This window comes from Bidens hawaiensis, unplaced genomic scaffold (assembly GCF_021521415.1).
Source record: "Bidens hawaiensis isolate Kalapana, Puna unplaced genomic scaffold, B.hawaiensis_p1.1 tig00053289_1, whole genome shotgun sequence".
NCBI lineage: Eukaryota > Viridiplantae > Streptophyta > Magnoliopsida > Asterales > Asteraceae > Bidens > Bidens hawaiensis.
In genome coordinates this window covers 53,644-72,197 of record NW_027499607.1, presented here as the reverse complement: position 1 = coordinate 72,197, position 18,554 = coordinate 53,644, and the positions used below count along the sequence as shown (strand labels likewise).

General features: G+C 36.6%; 1 protein-coding gene across 2 annotated transcripts in view; it reads right to left on the bottom strand.

Moving 5' to 3' along the window:
* The window catches only part of LOC143600076 (bark storage protein A-like), a 32,478-nt gene extending 15,306 nt beyond the window's left edge, over positions 1–17,172 (bottom strand). The window contains exons 1-5 of one of the 2 annotated variants that reach the window (XM_077077863.1): positions 16,905–17,172; positions 16,715–16,782; positions 16,263–16,418; positions 13,166–13,405; positions 12,587–13,021 (exon numbers count right to left, since the gene is read on the bottom strand). In XM_077077863.1, coding sequence (XP_076933978.1) covers positions 12,650–13,021; positions 13,166–13,405; positions 16,263–16,418; positions 16,715–16,782; positions 16,905–17,127 — 1,059 coding nt within the window. In that variant the 5' untranslated portion in view covers positions 17,128–17,172 and the 3' untranslated portion in view covers positions 12,587–12,649. Of the gene's footprint in view, positions 1–12,586; positions 13,022–13,165; positions 13,406–16,262; positions 16,419–16,714; positions 16,783–16,904 lie in introns of those variants that run through there. The other variant, XM_077077864.1, reaches the window with a different exon arrangement.
* Between the last annotated feature and the right edge of the window lie 1,382 nt (positions 17,173–18,554).

Here is an 18,554-nt window from a genome sequence, read left to right as displayed (position 1 = left end):
ATAATCATTCATAACCAAACTCAATATATTACACGTCACTGATAAACATAAGTTTTAAACCTTAACACAAAACAAGTCCTTAAGCAAAAGTAACTTAATAAAACCATTGCATGAGCAATTATTCCTTCATCAAGTGTTCCTCTCTGCAGTTTCCCCAAGTCTTTATCCTTTCGCACCTCCCGCCCCTGATTCCTTGCAATCCCTAGCCATGTGGTCAGCTTTTCCGCATTTGAAGCACTTTGGACGATCAGGGCATTCTCGAGAATAATGCCCACTCTTTCCACACCGATAGCACCTGTCTGTCCCAGTCCTACATTCTCCCCGATGCACTTGCCCACACGTCTTACATGCATCCTTGTTCCCAACCTTGGCCTTCCTCTCATCAGTTGTTGTCACCATCTCGCCAGACCGCTTAGCAGTGGTAGCCCATTTCTTCTTCTTCTTTTCCTCCACCACCACATCGTCCTCAGCCAGGTCAGCGTAAACCACTTCTGCAAGTTCAACAGCAGAGTCAAAAGTAGCAGGTTTATTTGCCCTGACTAACATGCGGACTTTTTGTGGCAATCCCCTCACATAACATTTGATTCTCTGGACCTCAGTGTCAACCGTATCAGGCACCAACCTAGATAGTCGGTTGAATTCAGTAGTATACTCACGATGCGTCATCATACCGGCCTTTAAATTCAGAAAATTCATCTCCGTCCTTTCAACCTCGGCATCTGCACAAAACTTCTTCATCACCAACTCTTTCAGATCGTCCCATCTCAACGCCTTGATCTCATCCCTAGTCTTTCTCTGCTCCACACTTTCCCACCACTACATAGCTTCTTCCTCAAATGACTGAGTAGCATAACCCACAGCTTGGTCGGGACGGCATTCGCTAATGCGGATAATCTTGTCCATAGTGGTTATCCATTGAAGAGTAGCGATTGCGTCTCCCAACCCAGTCAGCTTTGGCGAGTCGCATCCTTTGAAGGACTTATAGTTGCACCCATCTTGGCCTCTTTTCCTGTCATCGACCTTCACAGACTTATCCTCACTCGAGGCCTCTCTTTCTCCTCCCCCATCCTTCCTACCATCACCACCTGCCCCTTCAGCAGTTCGTTCACGGCTTCCAGCAGATCTTTTGGGATTCAGGTTCTTCACAGCAGCAACTACAGCTTGAACAATGGCTGCTTGAACTGCAGGGCTAAGTTGAACCTCTTCGTTGTTGTTCTGGTCTCCTCCAGCTGCGCTTCCTTCATCTTCGGTGTGGGAAGCTTCTTCTACCGAGGGTTGCCGGACAAGACGAGGCCTGCCACGACGTCCAGTGCGACCCCCAGTTCCAACAAATTCTCCAGCTCCAGCCATTAGTATTCTAAAAGGGAAAACACAAACATCATCACTCAAGGAACTATTTAGTACAAGGATAGCAAGGCTAACAGGTAATAACAGTGGCCAGTTGTGACTAGCTGATCACGTTGCTTTCCGTGTCCTATACACTTCCCTTTATGAGTCTATTTGTGTTGGTTCTACTTAAGCAGTTAGTCAAATCAAACAATCAATTATTCCTATCCCTGCCTGTTCACGTATCTTTTCTTTCTCATTAACATATATCATTTAATCATACACTTTACCTTTACTGATCTTGCTTGAGCGACACATGGCATTCTTGAACTGGCATCTTCTTTCTTTTCTAACTTAAACCCTATTCTCTGTTCGAGTCTAAGCATGTAGGATGCTTAAATCTCTCGAACTTTGCTCTGATACCAACTTGTAAGGCCCCGAACCCGGTAGCCCTACTTTAGCGTTGGATTTACTCATAAACGCAGTTCTAAATATCAGAGATAATTAAAACATTCGCGGAATATAAAAGCTTTCATAAAACATTTCGTATCAAAACACGTCTTGTCTTAAAACATCATTTTGTCTTTCAAAATTAACGAACATTAACTTAAACGTCTTGAGTCTTCCGATGCCAGCCTCTTATTCAGTGCCACGTGTCTCCTCAAGCGAGCTGCCTCATCCTACTCACCTGCGTGCATACTAAAAGTCAGCTACGCTGAGTGAGTTCTAGTTAATCGTACGCCATACAATACAACACATACATACATATCCGAAGATACATATCCATACTTCACTAGTTACCCTTCTGTTCTACATACATACTTGCTACCATACATACATACATATCTACAATCACTAACCTCAGTCTACCGAGAGTACGTTCATAGTCCGCCGTCTATACCTGTACTCACGATCGTGAACACGTAAAAGGTCCGCAGTCCTTACCTATGTTCACCATTCATGGTACGTACAAGGTCCGCGGTCCTTCCCTATACCATCATATATCCACAACACGTACAAGGTCCACGGTCCTTCCCTATGTTGCAACCTAATTCATAGCACGTACGAGGTCCGCAGTCCTCCCCTATGCTACAAATAAAGCACGTATAAGGTCCACAGTCCTTTCCTGTGCTGACGCCTATCTATATTACGTATAAGGTCCGCAGTCCTTATCTACGTTACGTATAAGGTCCGCAGTCCTTATCTACGTTGGCGTCTATCTCCTATAACACGTATAAGGCCCACCGTCCCTATCTACGTTTACATCCATCATCTACATCACGTATAAGGCTCGCAGTCCTTAACTACGCCATCACCTGCCAAGTCTATGTCCAACAGAAGTTAGAGGGATTTGCCATCCTAACTTACTATGTCGAACGTAGAACTCACATACCATTCGTGTACCTGTATACACATACTTCACATATACAATAATTACATTATAGCATAAGAACACTCTAGGCGTTCTTTACATCCTTCATTTAACAACCATACCCCTTGTCGTTACGTGCAATATCCGAAGATCGTTCACGCCCCGACAAGTATTCATTTGTAATATTCATACATCTTCGATATATAATATTCGTACCTTTATTTTTAACCTGACAGTACGCGCAATATCCGAAGATCGTTCGCGTACCGACAAGCAATCATTCATATCCATCACATATATCACATATGGCATACACTTATCACTTAGGATAAATGTATTAACAACACATCGAGTATGCACACAGCCCCGAAAACATAACAAGGAATGGGGCTAGAAACTCACCTGAACTCTGCTTCTTCCTCTGATAGTTGTAAATCCCTTCTTTAACTATGCTCGGCTGACTGTATAAGTTACACGTATCAATACTCGCCTCATCTAATCTGGCGGCCTAGTATTAGCTTACTTTTACTTATCGTTTTAATCTATTCTCTAATCGAACTTGACTTTAGGCGAAGTTAAACCTTAGGCGAACTTAGCTTTAGGCGAAGTTAAACCTTAGGCGAACTTAGCTTTAGGCGAAGTTGTCATCAGGCGAACTTGGCTTTAGGCGAAGTTGTCATCAGGCGAACTTGGCTTTAGGCGAAGTTGTCATCAGGCGAACTTGGCTTTAGGCGAAGTTGTCATCAGGCGAACTTAGCTTGCAGGCGAATCTGTCATCAGGCGAACTTGGCTTTAGGCGAAGTTGTCATCAGGCGAACTTGGCTTTAGGCGAAGTTGTCATCAGGCGAACTTAGCTTGCAGGCGAAGTTCATCAGGCGAACTTAGCTTGCAGGCGAAGTTGTCGTCTGCAGATACTGTTCGTTCTTAAATCCCTTAATCACCTTCGTTTCTTAACCAAATAACTCGATTTAGGTACCCACGGGATCGTCTGACCAGCGCCTACAAACCCCAACCATCAAATCGACCTAACATCGATGTTTAAAGGGTGCGATTTAGGCATATAGGTTACGGGTTCTTTTTATCAATCGATTAACCCATCAAATCATAACCATTTTCAGTAAGATTAGCTTTGTTGGATTCGTTTTTACCATACAAACTCAGATCTATCATTTCTCAAATCAACCCGAACCTACACGAACGATTTCTAACTATAAACGTACCTTGAACGAGTCGAACTACGAACACGGTTAAGCCTTGATGTTGTTTTGGTCCGTCACAACGTTCCAGCACCAACAAGCTCGGGTTTTCGCCTTCGGATCTTGGTTCGGGCCGTGTGTGTTTTGGGTGTGTGTGTATGGAATATGTGAGAATGAGGATTAAATGGTGGTTAATGGTATTTATATTTAGGGATCATGGGCTTAAGCCCATGGACTCTCCTTCCTTCTTTCATAACCCAAGTCCATAACCCATATCCATTACCCAACACTAGCCTGACCCATACCAACTCCTACTCTATTTATTTATTTCCCGATAACCCGAGTAAATTTCCCTCTATTATTAAGTAATATAATTAATATCATTTTGGAAATTTCGGGATGTTACAATACTCACACAAACGTTTTTACTTTATTAATTAAAAAAGTTTCTTTTACTTAGTTTATTGTGTTCGAACGACTCGTTGGCAACCTTTTAAGTGCAAATTTTTATATTTGAACACAAGCATTCAATATCCTAATAATAATGCAAATACTTCTATTTAATCTAATCATTTAACTCCAACACATGAAACCAATCTAACAAGTAGGCACACATTACTTATTCTAACAAATATGCTAATAATATTTATATTAATAAATATTATTTAGTTTGCTAAATGCTAAGTTTTAAAATACTTTTGAGTTCCTGGAATTAATCAATTTAAAAGTTTGAAAACTTTTATGTTTTAAAGATTGTCTTTCCAGTTTTATCGGTCCGCGAACCGGTTAACGTTCTTTTATGTCAAAATTTATTATTTAAAGTATAAAAATTACTTTTTATGTTAAAATATATAATATTTATAAGTTATTTTATAAAAATATTTTCTTTTTCGTTAGTTATAGTTTTCACTAAAGTGGCTATTTTTATCGTTTTCTCATTGGCTTTCGCGACACGAACCATTTAAGGTCAACTTTTACCAACTTGGTATTTTTATATACATTATATTATATAATGTGTATTAGTATTTAGGTTTTATATGCTGTTTTAAAACAGGTTCTAAAACCGTGTCGGTTTGCGTTAAAAAGTCGAACGTTTCGACCGTTTAAGCAACCGATTATCAAACCAAGCAAACTAAAACATGTTAAACACATTATGCATCAAATATGGAACCCTAAACTTATAAAGCACTGAATTTTCTAGATTTAGTCATTTAACAAAAAAAAAATGCATTTTTAAAGCTAATCAAAGCAAGTTTTTTTTATTACTAATATGTAAATGCAGACAAGTACCTTATGTAATACAACTTGTATAATTTTCATATGCATCTTTCAAAAGCTAGTTATTGAATAGATATTTTCATAGTTCAACTAACGTCATCAACTAATGCAATTTATTTACCAAAGCTAGCATCATCAAATAATACAAGGATCAACAAGTTCCATCTTAAATCAAATTTTCTAATCTAGCATTGCATCCTACAAACTTAACATTTTTCTTAGCCAATGATTTTGTACTTAGTTTAAATTTTCAATAATAAAAAAAATCATCATTTTTTTTTCATCAACAATAATCATCATCTTCAAACAACAACATTTCTAGCAATTCTTGTATCAAAATCCAATCTTTCAAACAAGTATGTAGATAACCCACTTAAACACCCACATCCAAGCCATCTCTTTCTATCCATAGATTTCAAAACCAATTTCCGAGTTCGTAGCATTCAAGCTTCAAGTATGGAATCTAATCAAGAGGTGAAACTATTCATAGACTTCTAAGTATCAAAAATGAGATATTATAGATGCATAAGTATGTATGCATGTATGTATATGTGTAAGGTATACTTGCACACACACATACACACACACCCACATTCAACACCAAGTTCCATTTTTATGTATTCATGTGTTTGTGTGAATCATTTTAAGTTTGTAGGAATAAGATTTAAACATCGAAACTATAAAACCCATGAAATGATTACCTTTGGTTTTTAGCGTGAGTGAACAAGATAATGATTTTCTTGAGTATCTTCTTGCTTATGGTGCTTTAATCCTTCTATTTTGCTCCTAGATTAGCCTTTCTTAATCCATTTCTTAAGTTTTTCTTGATTATATTAAGTGAAAATGGTGATAGGTAATAATGGTGGGGTAACCGATGGTTTATAGAGGAAGAGAGAGTGAAATTGGTGGTGTGTTGTACAAGCTAGAATGTAAGTTGTGAGATTATGGTGAAGGTAGGGCCATGTGTTTACTGCAACTCTTTCCAACACAAAAATACATGCACACGGCTTGGGTTGTTTTAAAAGGGTGAGGGTTGTGTTGGTTAGTGGGTGTTTAAACAATAATCTTAAGTTTCCAGTTTAACGTCTAACGTACTTTAGCTAATCAAATGAATCCCGTTTCTAATAATTTTTTTCAGGTTTGATCCGATATTGAATTCTAGATAATACAAGCCTAAGAAACTAATTTTTGAAAATGGTTGGTTTCGGGCTCATACGGTATCCTGCACTGGCTTTTATTCTATTATTTTCTAAATTTTGCGATTCGAAATTCTAAAAATAACTTTATATATTATCACTAATATTTTCATTTTAATTTTTCGAGTTATTCTTGACACGTTTGGACTACTGTTAGTTTTTAAGTCATTGCCAGCGGTTGTTTCGCGCATTGTTCACTACGTGCCAAATTTGAACTTTTCGAATGCAGTTAAATATATCTCAAATATTTTTGGAGTTTTTTCTTTGGACTAAACAAATATCACTTTATTTATTATTTTATTTTATTTACGTCAGTACGGATTACATTAGTACCAGATTAGGCTTAAAATAGTCGGGTGTCACAGAAACTATAGAAGATTAGTGGGTCGGCTTCTCTATTTAAAAGCCATTAGGCCTGACATTACTTATTCTATCAACGTTCTCAGCCAGTTCATTGCGGATCCTCGACAAAATCATATGGAAGCAGCTATAAGAGTTCTTAGATACTTGAAGTCCACTCCTAGTCAAGGTATCTTACTTCCAAATAGGGGTGGTGTGAATCCCTTTGGGTATACCGATTCGGATTGGCTTGGGTGTCAAGATACAAGATGATCACGAACCAGCTATGTTTCACTACTAGAAAATGGGTATTTTTGCTACAAAAATTTTCTACAATTTTCCCACAACTCAAATTTTTCAACAAATTTTCCACAACTTTTCGTCAATGATCAAAAGTAAAAAAAGTCTTAAAATTTTTCACAAGTTTCCTACAACGTAGCGGCGTAATGCAGTTTTGTCACAATTTCGTCGAAAACATAAATCCATTTCCGACAAATTATCGACAATTAGTTTAATCATTTATTAAGTATTAAACCTTTAGAATAAAAAAATCAACACACAAATAAAATAACACCCTTTTGTAGCAAAATAGTCGGAAAGCTAGTAATTTTGCTACAAATTTGAAATGTATCATAAAAACCACACTTTTGTTGCAAAATAGTGGCAAAACTTGCAAAGTTTACTACAAGTTTCCGGCAACTGTGTATTAATTATTGAAAATAAAACACTAATAATAATGAAAACACACTTTTGTGGCAAAATGGACAGAATGCTCGCAAATTTTGCTACAAATCCTTTACAAAATTGTAATATATTATAAAAATCACACTTTTGTGGCAAAATGGTGGCAAAACTAGCAAAGTTTGCTACAATTTTTTGGCAACTATGTATTAATTATTGAATATAATAGCTAATAATAACGAAACCACAATTTTGTAGCAAAATAGTCGGAATGCAGGCAAATTTTGCTACAAATTTGCTACAATTTTGTATAAACACACATTGGTGACAAAATTGTGGCAAAACTTGCAAAGTTTGCTACAAATTTCCCTTAACTCGTGTTATTTATTGAATATAAAAACTAATAACAATAAAACCATACTTTTATGGCAACATTGTAGCAATTTCTTGCTAAGTTTGCTATAAGTTTATGACAACTCAATATTGTTTATTGAATATAATATTAATAAGTAATAAAAACACACTTTTGTTGTGGCTAATGTCACAATCTTGCAAATGTTGCTACAAGTTTTTGACAACTCTTGAATATTAAATGAGAACACACATTTTTGTGGCAAAATTGTCGCATAATTTGCAAACTTTGCTACAATTTTGCTACAAAACTCTTTTTTTATTATTCTTGACTTTAAAATTTAATAATTCATAAAAGCATAACTTTGTATAAACTTTGTGTTTTTTGTTATTATAAATAAATTAAAAAAGGTAACAAATAAAGTTGTAATTGCTCGTTTTGTACGTTTAATCTGTCATCAACACATGCGATAGCCAGAAGGTAATGGTGGTCGATGGTGGTGGGCGGCGGTGGTGGGCAACGATGGCGATAGCTAGGAGCGATGGTTGATGGTGATGGGGCGACGACAGTGCTTGTGGTGAGAAACGACGACGGTGGTGGGTAGTGGTTGCAATGGTGGGTGGTGGGCGACCGGAGGTAATGGTGGTTGATGATGGTGGGTGGAGGTGGTGGGCAATGATGGTGCTTGCCAGGAGCGATGGTTGGTGGTGATGGGCGGCGACAATGCTTGTGGTGAGAGGCGACGACGGTGGTAGGTGGTTGTTGCAATGGTGGGTGGTGGGCGACAAAAGGTAATGGTGGTCGATGGTGGTGGGTGGAGGTGGTGGGCAACGACGGTGCTAGCCAGGAGCGATGGTCGGTGGTGATGGGCGGCGACAGTGCTTGTGGTGAGAGGCAACGACGGTGGTGGGTGGCGGTTGCAATGGTGGGTGATGGACGACAGGAGGTAATGGTGGTCGATGGTGGTGGTGGTGGGTGGCGGTGGTGGGAAACGATGGCGATATTTTGCGTGTACTAATCTTACTTATATAATGCATGAACAAGCCTTGTTCGTGTTCATTCGGTTCGTTTAAAGCCCTTAGTTATATTTTGCGTGTACTAATCTTACTTGTATAATGCATTGTATGATCAGTTATGATTGCTGCTCAAATGGATGGATAAATAGAAAGTGTTAATAGTACAAATATGCAACTTATATATTCTAATCACTTCTGATGAACACAACTTGATTTTTAGGAACAAAAACTGTTCGTTGTTTATTTTTTTTATTTGAGATGTACGTATGTTGCAAATTATTTCTTGTCATTGGGTTTGCCAATTTTGCATTATCTATTTGACCATTCTTGTTCAGTTAAATGCAAGGTGTCTACAACCCGAGAGTTAGGGTCACCAGTTATTTGGGGGTAGTATCTTCTAATCCATATTTTGCGGTGACCGGGTCACTAGTTTTCACAACTTGCGGGTCATACCGTGATGCTCGACACTCGGAAGAGGTATTGTTGTTATTATTTTTTTTTTGTTTTTTATATTATTGTTTAGGCATTGTTGTTGCCAGGCTAGTCGGACCATACAAATGCCTCCCTAATTTTAATTGGTTTTGGAAATAATTGTTATCATGTTCATTGTGGATATGAGTATAAGTATGTGTATGTATGCGGATATGCATGTGTGTCTGTATATGTAAATGTAAAACTTTGTATTCATATATATGTGTTTGTATGTAGGTAACTATTTATATTTAGGAGTGTTGATCGGGTATGTTAGTAGTGTTTCGGGCTATTCGCGTTTTTTATGTATGGGTAAATCGGGTTGGGCAGGCAAAATATTAAGTTAGTATATTACATTGTTAGTTGATTTTTGCAGGAGTTTTATGACATTGAAAGATTTTTTTGGATTGACCTGTTAGGTTAATATACATAGTTTAGTATACAACAATGAGCCCATTTTGTTAAGAATATGTGTTAGTATGTTAGAAATGTCTTTCGGTTAATATGCATTATTTATTTATTGTTTTGACAAATTTTAGCTCTAAAAAGTTCAAGTGTAACTTAAAAAGAACAAGAGGCCCGACAAAACATAGAAGCACGCTTGGAACTTGAACAAGAGTGGGAACAAGAATGGGCCGAACGTGAGCAACAGCATGCTCGGCAAGCAGAATGGCAAAAAAGATGGAAAATTTGTGGATAAGTAAAGAGTTTTTTGCTTTGTATTTAGAGATATTATGTTGTGTAGTTTTATAATAAAAAACTTTTGCTTTGAAGGATTATTGTTATTTTTATTATATGATTGTACAGAGTTTTTTTTTAGAATTTTATAGAAATTTTCTGCATTTATTTGCAGATAAATTATGATTATAAAATAATTTATTTTTTTTTATTTTTTTTTCGCGTTTGTGGCAATTTTGTAACAATTTATTTTCAGATTTGTGGCAATTTTTCCGCCATTTATTTTCAAATTTTGTGGCAATTTTGTTGCAGTTTATTTCCAAAATTTGTGGCAAGTTTGTAGATATTTTTTTCTTTGAGGTTTGTGGTAAGATTAACATTTTGTGCCAAGTTTGTAGCAAGTTTTATTAACATTTTGTAGCAAGTTTGTCTTAATTTAAATTTTAGTAATTACCGATTATTTAACTTTGTTAATGTTATTAATATTACTAATAAATTAAACAAAAACAATGACAAAATTGTCGTTAGCTTGTAGGAAACACTTTGTGGCAAAATTGTGGCACCGTTAGCGACAACTAATATTTGTCGTAAATCAGCAGTAAAAATTGTAGCAAAATTGCCAGAAACTAGATTTGCCACGGCTTTTTTTTCTCTCAAATCTGTTTTGTCGAAAAATTGTGGCTATGGGCTATTTTCCACAATTTTGCTACAAAAACTGTTGTCACACATTAACCTCTTTTTTAGTAGTACAGGAGGGGCTCCTATTTCTTGGAAATCAAAAAAGACAATCTATTGTATTCAGCTCTTCCACTGAAGCTGAATATCGGGCTATGACATTGATAGTTAGTGAAACTTTATGGGTTCGATGGCTCTTGAAACATTTGGATGTCTCCCATACCCGCCCGACACAATTATTTTGTGATAATCTAGCTGTTAAGCATATAGCAAATAATCCACTAGGACCTACAATACTTGGGTTTTACCGATGCTCGAGTTTAGCCAACCTGCCCAACGCAACGCGTCGGGTAAAATGCTAGTTATCAATAAAAACTTTTTTATTACAACTCCTCATTAAAAAGTTATGGTTTCGTCACTAACTATTGGTTACTAGGATTGTTGAATTTTGTCGGCCTTTTGCGCTTCTTGATTTGTTGTCGTGTTCATGGGAAAGAGTTTATTCTAGGAATATGCTAATTATGTGTTCAAATGTTTTCTTAAAGTTAGCGCTTTTTTTTTCTGTTAGAAAATATGGAATAGCCATTTTATTAAAGCACAGGGGAACTAACAAGTTGCTGGCCCAAAAAAAACACACAGCAAGTCAAAATACACCAAGACTAATACACCAAGAGTATGTTTGGTTGAAGGTAATGGAATGAAGAGAGAATGGAATGGAAGAAGGAATAGAATGGATAAGGGAATGAAATGAATCATTATCATTTCTTTGTCTTGTTTGGTTAACCTATAAGAATGAAATGAATTATTACTTTATGTTGTTTGGTATCCAAAAAAAATGTATAAATGAAATAGAAATAATAAAAACACTCATATCTAAAAATATTTTTTTTTCACAAAAAAAAAACCCACAAAGGTGATGGTAGCTCCGGCGACGAAAATGGTGGTGTCGATGGCGACGGTGGTGGTGGGCGGAGGTGGTGGTGGTGGTGGGGGTGGCGGTGGTCAAGTGGTGGTAGAATTGGTAGTGATGGCGATGGTAGGGCGGGGTGGCGACGGTGGTGGCGGTTAGGTGGTGGCAGTGACGGCGGCGGTGGTGGCGGCAGTGGAGACGGAGGTGGTGGCAACGACGACGGTGGCGGTCAGGTGGTGGTGGCAGCAATGGTAGTGGTGGTGGTCGTTGTTAGGAGGTGGTGTTGTTGATAAAGTAGGGTGAAGGGGGAATAGAATGAAAAAAAAGAAGGGGGTGGGAAGGAATTGTTTTGATGGAATGGGATTGCATGTGTAATGAGTGATTCCATTCCATTAAGTAACCAAATACCACTTTTTCCATTCCTATGCAATGAATCATTCCATTTCCACTGTCATTACTGCATACCAAACGCTACCCAAGTTACAATAAAATTAATTAAGGGAATACTAATCCTCCTTAGTTAGCTTGACCATTTCCCTTGATTTTTCACCCACAGATATGAAAAGCATTTTACATCCTCCTTGAATCTATTAATTGAGACCCTAGCATTGCTGAATAAAGTGACATTTCTCATTTTCTACTTATACCTATATGCCGTGGAAATGATCGATCGGTCGCCTTTTTCTTTCCATCTTGTGCCTTAATATATAAATGTACCTTAAGAAAATCACGAACCACGAACGCGAAAACAAGAGGGATACTGCACCATGATGTACTTATAAATTCTCACACTACCACATAACACAAAATTAAGACATCTTCCGGTTACTCCAATGCATCTTCACATAGTGGATACATATTAATTGCTCCAAAAACTCCTTGTTTATAGAGTGCTTCTGAGGTTGCAGTCTTCCCCATTTTCGCTTTCAACTGAGTGCATATTTCTTGTGAATAATAATAATAATAATAATAATAATAATTAAACTAATAATAATAATAATAACAACAACAACAACAACATAAGCTAACAAGAATGCATCAAATGAAATAGTTCATAATTTACAAACCAAGCAACGTCCCATTTATTTTAAGGAAGACAAACTACACCATGTTCAAATGGTGCAACTTATTTCAACTTGATAGTCATATTCGAAAAACCCTAAATGCTAACAGAAGAAACAATATTCTCCCTAGGAGACGGGAGCAACTTTATAAACTCCACCGCAACTATGACAGAATTGTTAGCAGCAAGGTTGACAAATGTATCCGCCTCATTCGAGTGTTCACCACCACCCGCCATGTCAGAAAGTGCCCTAATCACAATAAATGGCACCCTTTGTTGGTATGAAATGAGAGCCACGGCCGCACTTTCCATCTCCACGGGGCTAACGTTAAACTTATCAAAGATGAAGGTTCTATACGCAGCATTGTCTAGGTAAATGCTAGCACTTGTTCCTCGTTCCACGGTTGTAACCTTTGGCGGGGTAGATAAGCATGTTGTTGAGTTCAGGCATCCTTCTAACGTCAACGACTACATGGTTCATGTTAAAGGGGACGTGTTAGTGTTTATTAAATCTAGCCTTTTAACCATTATTGTATAACTTTTTATGATAATATAATATTTATAGTGATGGATAACTCTATACACTTTAATTAACGCGTTTAAGTTTATTACCTTAAGAACTTTTGCTAGATTGAAATAAAGATCCTCAACAGGTACCCAAAAGACGTGTTGCCTCTCCTCGGGTGTTCCATCTACCGGAAATATTTCCTCTGGTTGGTACCAGATGTTGTTCAAGAAGTTATCAGACGATGGAACAGTTGAATAATTTGCGATGTTTAGGTGACCAATTTCTCGAGTGTAGTCACCAGCGTCTTCAAGGGGCAATGTGTTTTCTGGACCATTTCCATACCTCTATAATATATACAACATATGTTCAACATAGAAAAATATTAGTATGTAGTTAATCCAGGAGTTAGCGGACTTGTACTTTAACCAACTGTAAAAAGACAATTGAGCTAGAAAATGGCCCAATTTAAAGGGCATAACATGGGTTCATTTGAGGTTACAAGTCCATAAATAATGAACAAAATGTCTTAAGGAGCCGAATTATATGGCAAACAAGTAAACAACCATAGATGGTTTGTCCAAAGTCCAAACTGTCGAACCTGATTTTACCATATGGAGCTCTAATTCTAGTCTCATTAGGGTTTTCCTTTATAAGTTATGGTTTATTTCATTTTATATGCAAAAGCACATGAATATTCGATTTTACTAGTTACATAATTACTTATAGATGCCCATATTATAAATATGCAATCAATTTCAGTTTACAATATACCTCACAAATTTAAAGTTATCATATGAAATGTCTAAATATTCAATTTTATATCAACTTTATCTTGAGGTTATTCCCTTTATTTCTTATTCTTTAGACAAAACAGCAAAACTAGTTCTTTATGTTTGAACGTTTTTTCAATAGACGTCCTTTCACGAAAGAAATGACATAAAACATACTTTATGTTTCAAATCCTTTGCACGTTACGTCCTTTGGCACTAACCCAGTTAAATTTTTTCGTTAAATCTGGTCATGTGCCTTGCACGTGAGGGTAGTATGGTCATTTTACCCCTTTAAAGATTTGATCTTTTAATAATAAAAATACTTTTATTTTCAATAAAATAAACAATATACATGTAATCTCTCTCTCTCTCTCACACACATACCCACCTACACACCATCGTCCCCTCCCAATCTTCACAATCCAACCCTTTTTGGTTTATGCATCATCATCATCATCATCTCTAACACACACACACGCATACCATCATCTCCATCTGCAATACCACCGCTGGTATCAACTTCACCCACAACAAGCAGCTTCAGATCTTCCTAAGTGGCGGTGGTCCTGCATCGGCTCAGATCCGACTGCATCTTCACAAACTATAACGAGGAAGAACTCTGAATTCCGATCAGATCCGGCTGCATTCTTCCGGCGACAATACCGGTCGCTAATTGATCAAATCGATGTAAGCCAATTACACCATTATACTCGTTTTTGAATTCCGAACAGAAGCCCTAAAAGTTTTTGTGCAATTCGTTGTTAATGAACACGAATTTTTTATTTGAATGGTTTCTAGGGTTTGTGGAAATTTATTTTGGGTTACAGGTTCCGGTGGCGGCAACAGTTGGTGCATGATAATGTCATGCGGCAACTGGTGATGGTTGTTGGTTTTGGATGAAAATGGGTTGGTGATAACGATAGATTATTGTAGAAGAGAGAGAGAGAGAGAGAGTATTTATATTTTTTTAAATATATTTATTTTTTAGTTTTAATTATTAAGTAAATGTGTGAATTTACCAAAGTGCCCTCATGTGCAAGGCACATGACCAGATTTAATGAAAAATATTAACCAGGTTACTGTCAAAGGATGTAACATGCAAAGGATTTGAAACATAAAGTATGTTTTATGCCATTTCTTTCGTGAAAGGATGTCCATTGAAAAGACGTTCAAATATAAAGGACTAGTTTTGTTGTTTTGTCTATTCTTTATTATATTTTTATACAAAATAGTAAAACTCGTCCTTTATGTTTACTTGACTTTTCAGTGGATGTCCTTTAGCGAAAAAAGTGTCAGAAAATGTCCTCTATGATTAAAAACCTCATCACGTTTCGTCCCTTGGCCCTAATCCAGTTAAATTTTTTCGTTAAATGCCTTTCACATGAGGGTATTTTCATAAATTCACCTTTTTATTTAATAATATTCATAAACCATCTTCCTTCTCAAAACAAAACCTCCTGTATCTTCATTCTTTCTACAACCACCGCTACCACCACCAACCTAACAACCACCAGTACCAGTTTCCGACCGCTGCCGCACCTCTAAACCACCACTGCCAGGCCTCTGGACCGCCACTAACCGCCGCTAACGTACGATTCCATCTAAACTCGAATCAATGTCAAACTCGAATTGTTCATATCTAAACTCGAATCGAAGGCTTAATGCGCATAGTCCGAAGACAAGTTCGTTTCCCTAGAGTTCGTTGGGGGTTACGTTTCCGGCAACCATGATTACGACCTGGCCATAATGCTTTGGTGGCGATGGCGGTGGAGGTGGGAGTTGGTGGCTGCAGTGGATGTAAAGGGTTGGCGATGGCGGCCGTGGCGGTGTGGTGACGACGATCGTTGAGAAGTCGAACTTGTAGTGGGGGTTGACATATATGTTTGGTGGTTGTTATGAACCCCAATGTCATCTTAAAGCTGTGGTGGTGATTGGTGGCCACCGGATTTGAGCAAACTCCTAAGAGTTGGGGGTGGGGTAGCGGTGATGCTTGGGGTTGATAGGGAGAGAGGGAGAGAGAGTATAGACGGAGATGTGGCGGTGGCAGGTGGTGGGCTGTTGAAAGATGGGTGGTTGGGTTTGAAGATAGAGAGAGAAGACATAGCAAGAACCAATTTTTGTTGAACAAGCAAATAAACTTGTTGGGGTTTCATTTAGTTTTTTATTTTATATTTTTTTCAGTTTTAATTATTAAATAAATTGTAAAATTACAAAACTACCCTCACATTGCACACGACCAGATTTAACGAAAAAAAGTAACGAGGTTAGTGTCAAAGGGCATAACGTGAAAGGAATTTGAGACATGAAGTATGCTTTATGCCATTTCTTTTATCAAAGGGCGTCCAATGAAAAAGCATGAAAACATAAAGGACTAGTTTGCTATTCTATCATATTTTTATTATTTTTCTAAACATGAATGTTTGTAATTTACCTGCCAACTCCAAAGAGCAGAATGAGCCCAATAATGAGGAATGACAACATCTCCAACATTGAGTGAAGGGTTTGCATTTCCAGCAATTCCATAATGTACAACTCCCTCAATGTCAAACAAACTCAGCAATAGTTGTGTTGTAACTCCTGCATTAAGCTGTTGCATGCATGCATGCTATCAAATATAACTAAAATCTTAACTAATAGTTTTATATATCTATATTAATATGGATAAAAGCGTAAATATATGCACATTTCATTAGAATGGGACGTTTTTTATTTCTTTTTTTAAGCAAAAGAGAATGAGTTTTGTAACTAGTTAGTGAAAGAAAGACGATGAACAACATTTCTTTTTTGGTAAAACTCCACAATTTTTTTTATAAAACTTAGTGTTTCCCTTTAGGCCTTCAAAAGCAGCACTATAACTTGAACTGACATATATCGACACTATACCATGCCTAAACCAGTCATAACTAAAATGACTTGTTTGCTGCCGATTGTTCCAAACCGAAATCTCCTTCCTACACAAGTAATACCAAAATCAATTTATTAGCATCAAACACCTTTTAAAGTATTAATGAAAGCATCAGTGTGTTATCATGAATTAATCGGTATATATTAAAATATGTAGATACGTATATACCATCAACATCGATGACGATTTTTTTAGCCTTGTATTCAGGATAATTGAGAAGAGGGTTCAATTCAAAGGCGTTAGGGATCACAATGCCAACATATGGCCCTTTTCGGTTAACCTTATCGATTAACCTTTTGGTTTCTCCAAACACCGCACCGTTGGCTTCTTGAGCCAACAAAACTACAAGCAAAACAGAAACAACAAAGAAAAAGAAACTAACACTTCTCATTTTGGTTTAGAGATGGAGAAATGATGAGGGATTGAATGAAATTTATAGAGTTGATGGAGGGGGCTTTGTGTAGATGAAAAAAACATAAGGGGGTTTATGTAGGTGAAAGAAATATGAGGGGCTTCTTTTGTTTGAATCATTTAGACATGTGTTATTTGATGGATTACTGAACGGGCCCTACAAGATAATATTTCACAAACTTTCCCATCGTATCAAGAACGTATCAATAATAAACACAAAATTAAATAACCAAAGTGCAAACAGGCCGTTTGATCCATTTGTTATTCGGGTTTGCGTCTTGCGTCATGACTCATATAATTAACATTTGAGAGAGAAGTTAAAAAAAATCAATCTCAACTACTCATTTAATTTTTATTCTTAAATATTTAAAAAATATATAAAATGGGCATTAAAGTGATATAAAATATATTTTCCCCCCAATTAATATAATTTATCAAGCCATTATAACTAAAAGGATAAAAAAATCAATAAATCCATTCAAAATAGAAGAAGAATAAAACAATATATTTATGTTTATAACTCGTCTCTCTTGATTTCACTTTAATTTCACCCTATATAACTATAATTTCTTTCGTTCTTTCTATGCATCTTAAAATTTTTCCTATGCATCTTCAATTTCTTCCTATCTTTCTTCAAAATTTACCTACACATCCTTAATTTTTTCCTAGACATCTTAATTTTTTTTTCTATGCATGTTCAATTTCTTCGAATACGTCTTCCATTTCGTCCTACACATCTTCAAATTTTTCCTACGCATAAAAAAATTAAATTATCTATTTGAGGAAAGCAACTGATGATGAAAATGCAATAGATCAGCCCAAAAGTAACTTAATTTAAAAACCTTTTCTTACAAAACAAAACTATTCTTTTTTTTTCCAATGGACGATCAATGATGAAAATGTCATATTTTAACCGAGTTACCATATATTTAAAACCTTTTTTTAAGTAAAATAAAACAAAAGGAAATCTTACACTAAAAAATTAACATTTAAAGAAAAACGTGTATCATATTTATGTTTTGGAAAAAGATAATAAATAGTAACTCATAAACAGAAAATGGAATAGTGTGATATCTTTTTTATCTACCCAAACTACCTTTTTTAACTGTAGCACACAATTTGTCTTCAATTTATACCGAAACCAGGTGTATAAAACCACAAGCTCGACCTTGATAACGTAATAACGCTGAGGTATGGTTTAGCTAAAAACAAGCCAATAGGAACATTAATGATCACCGGAGTAATGTTTGCTTTTGATCTATATTGTGAAATCATACCAAAACCAAATCGTTAATAACGATTTGATTTGGTTCAACGTTTATGTAGAAAAGTTGAGGGGCATGAATAGTTTTTTTTTTAGGTGGGGGGGGGGGGTAGGGGTGGGGGGCGTTATTCAATTTTGGTGAG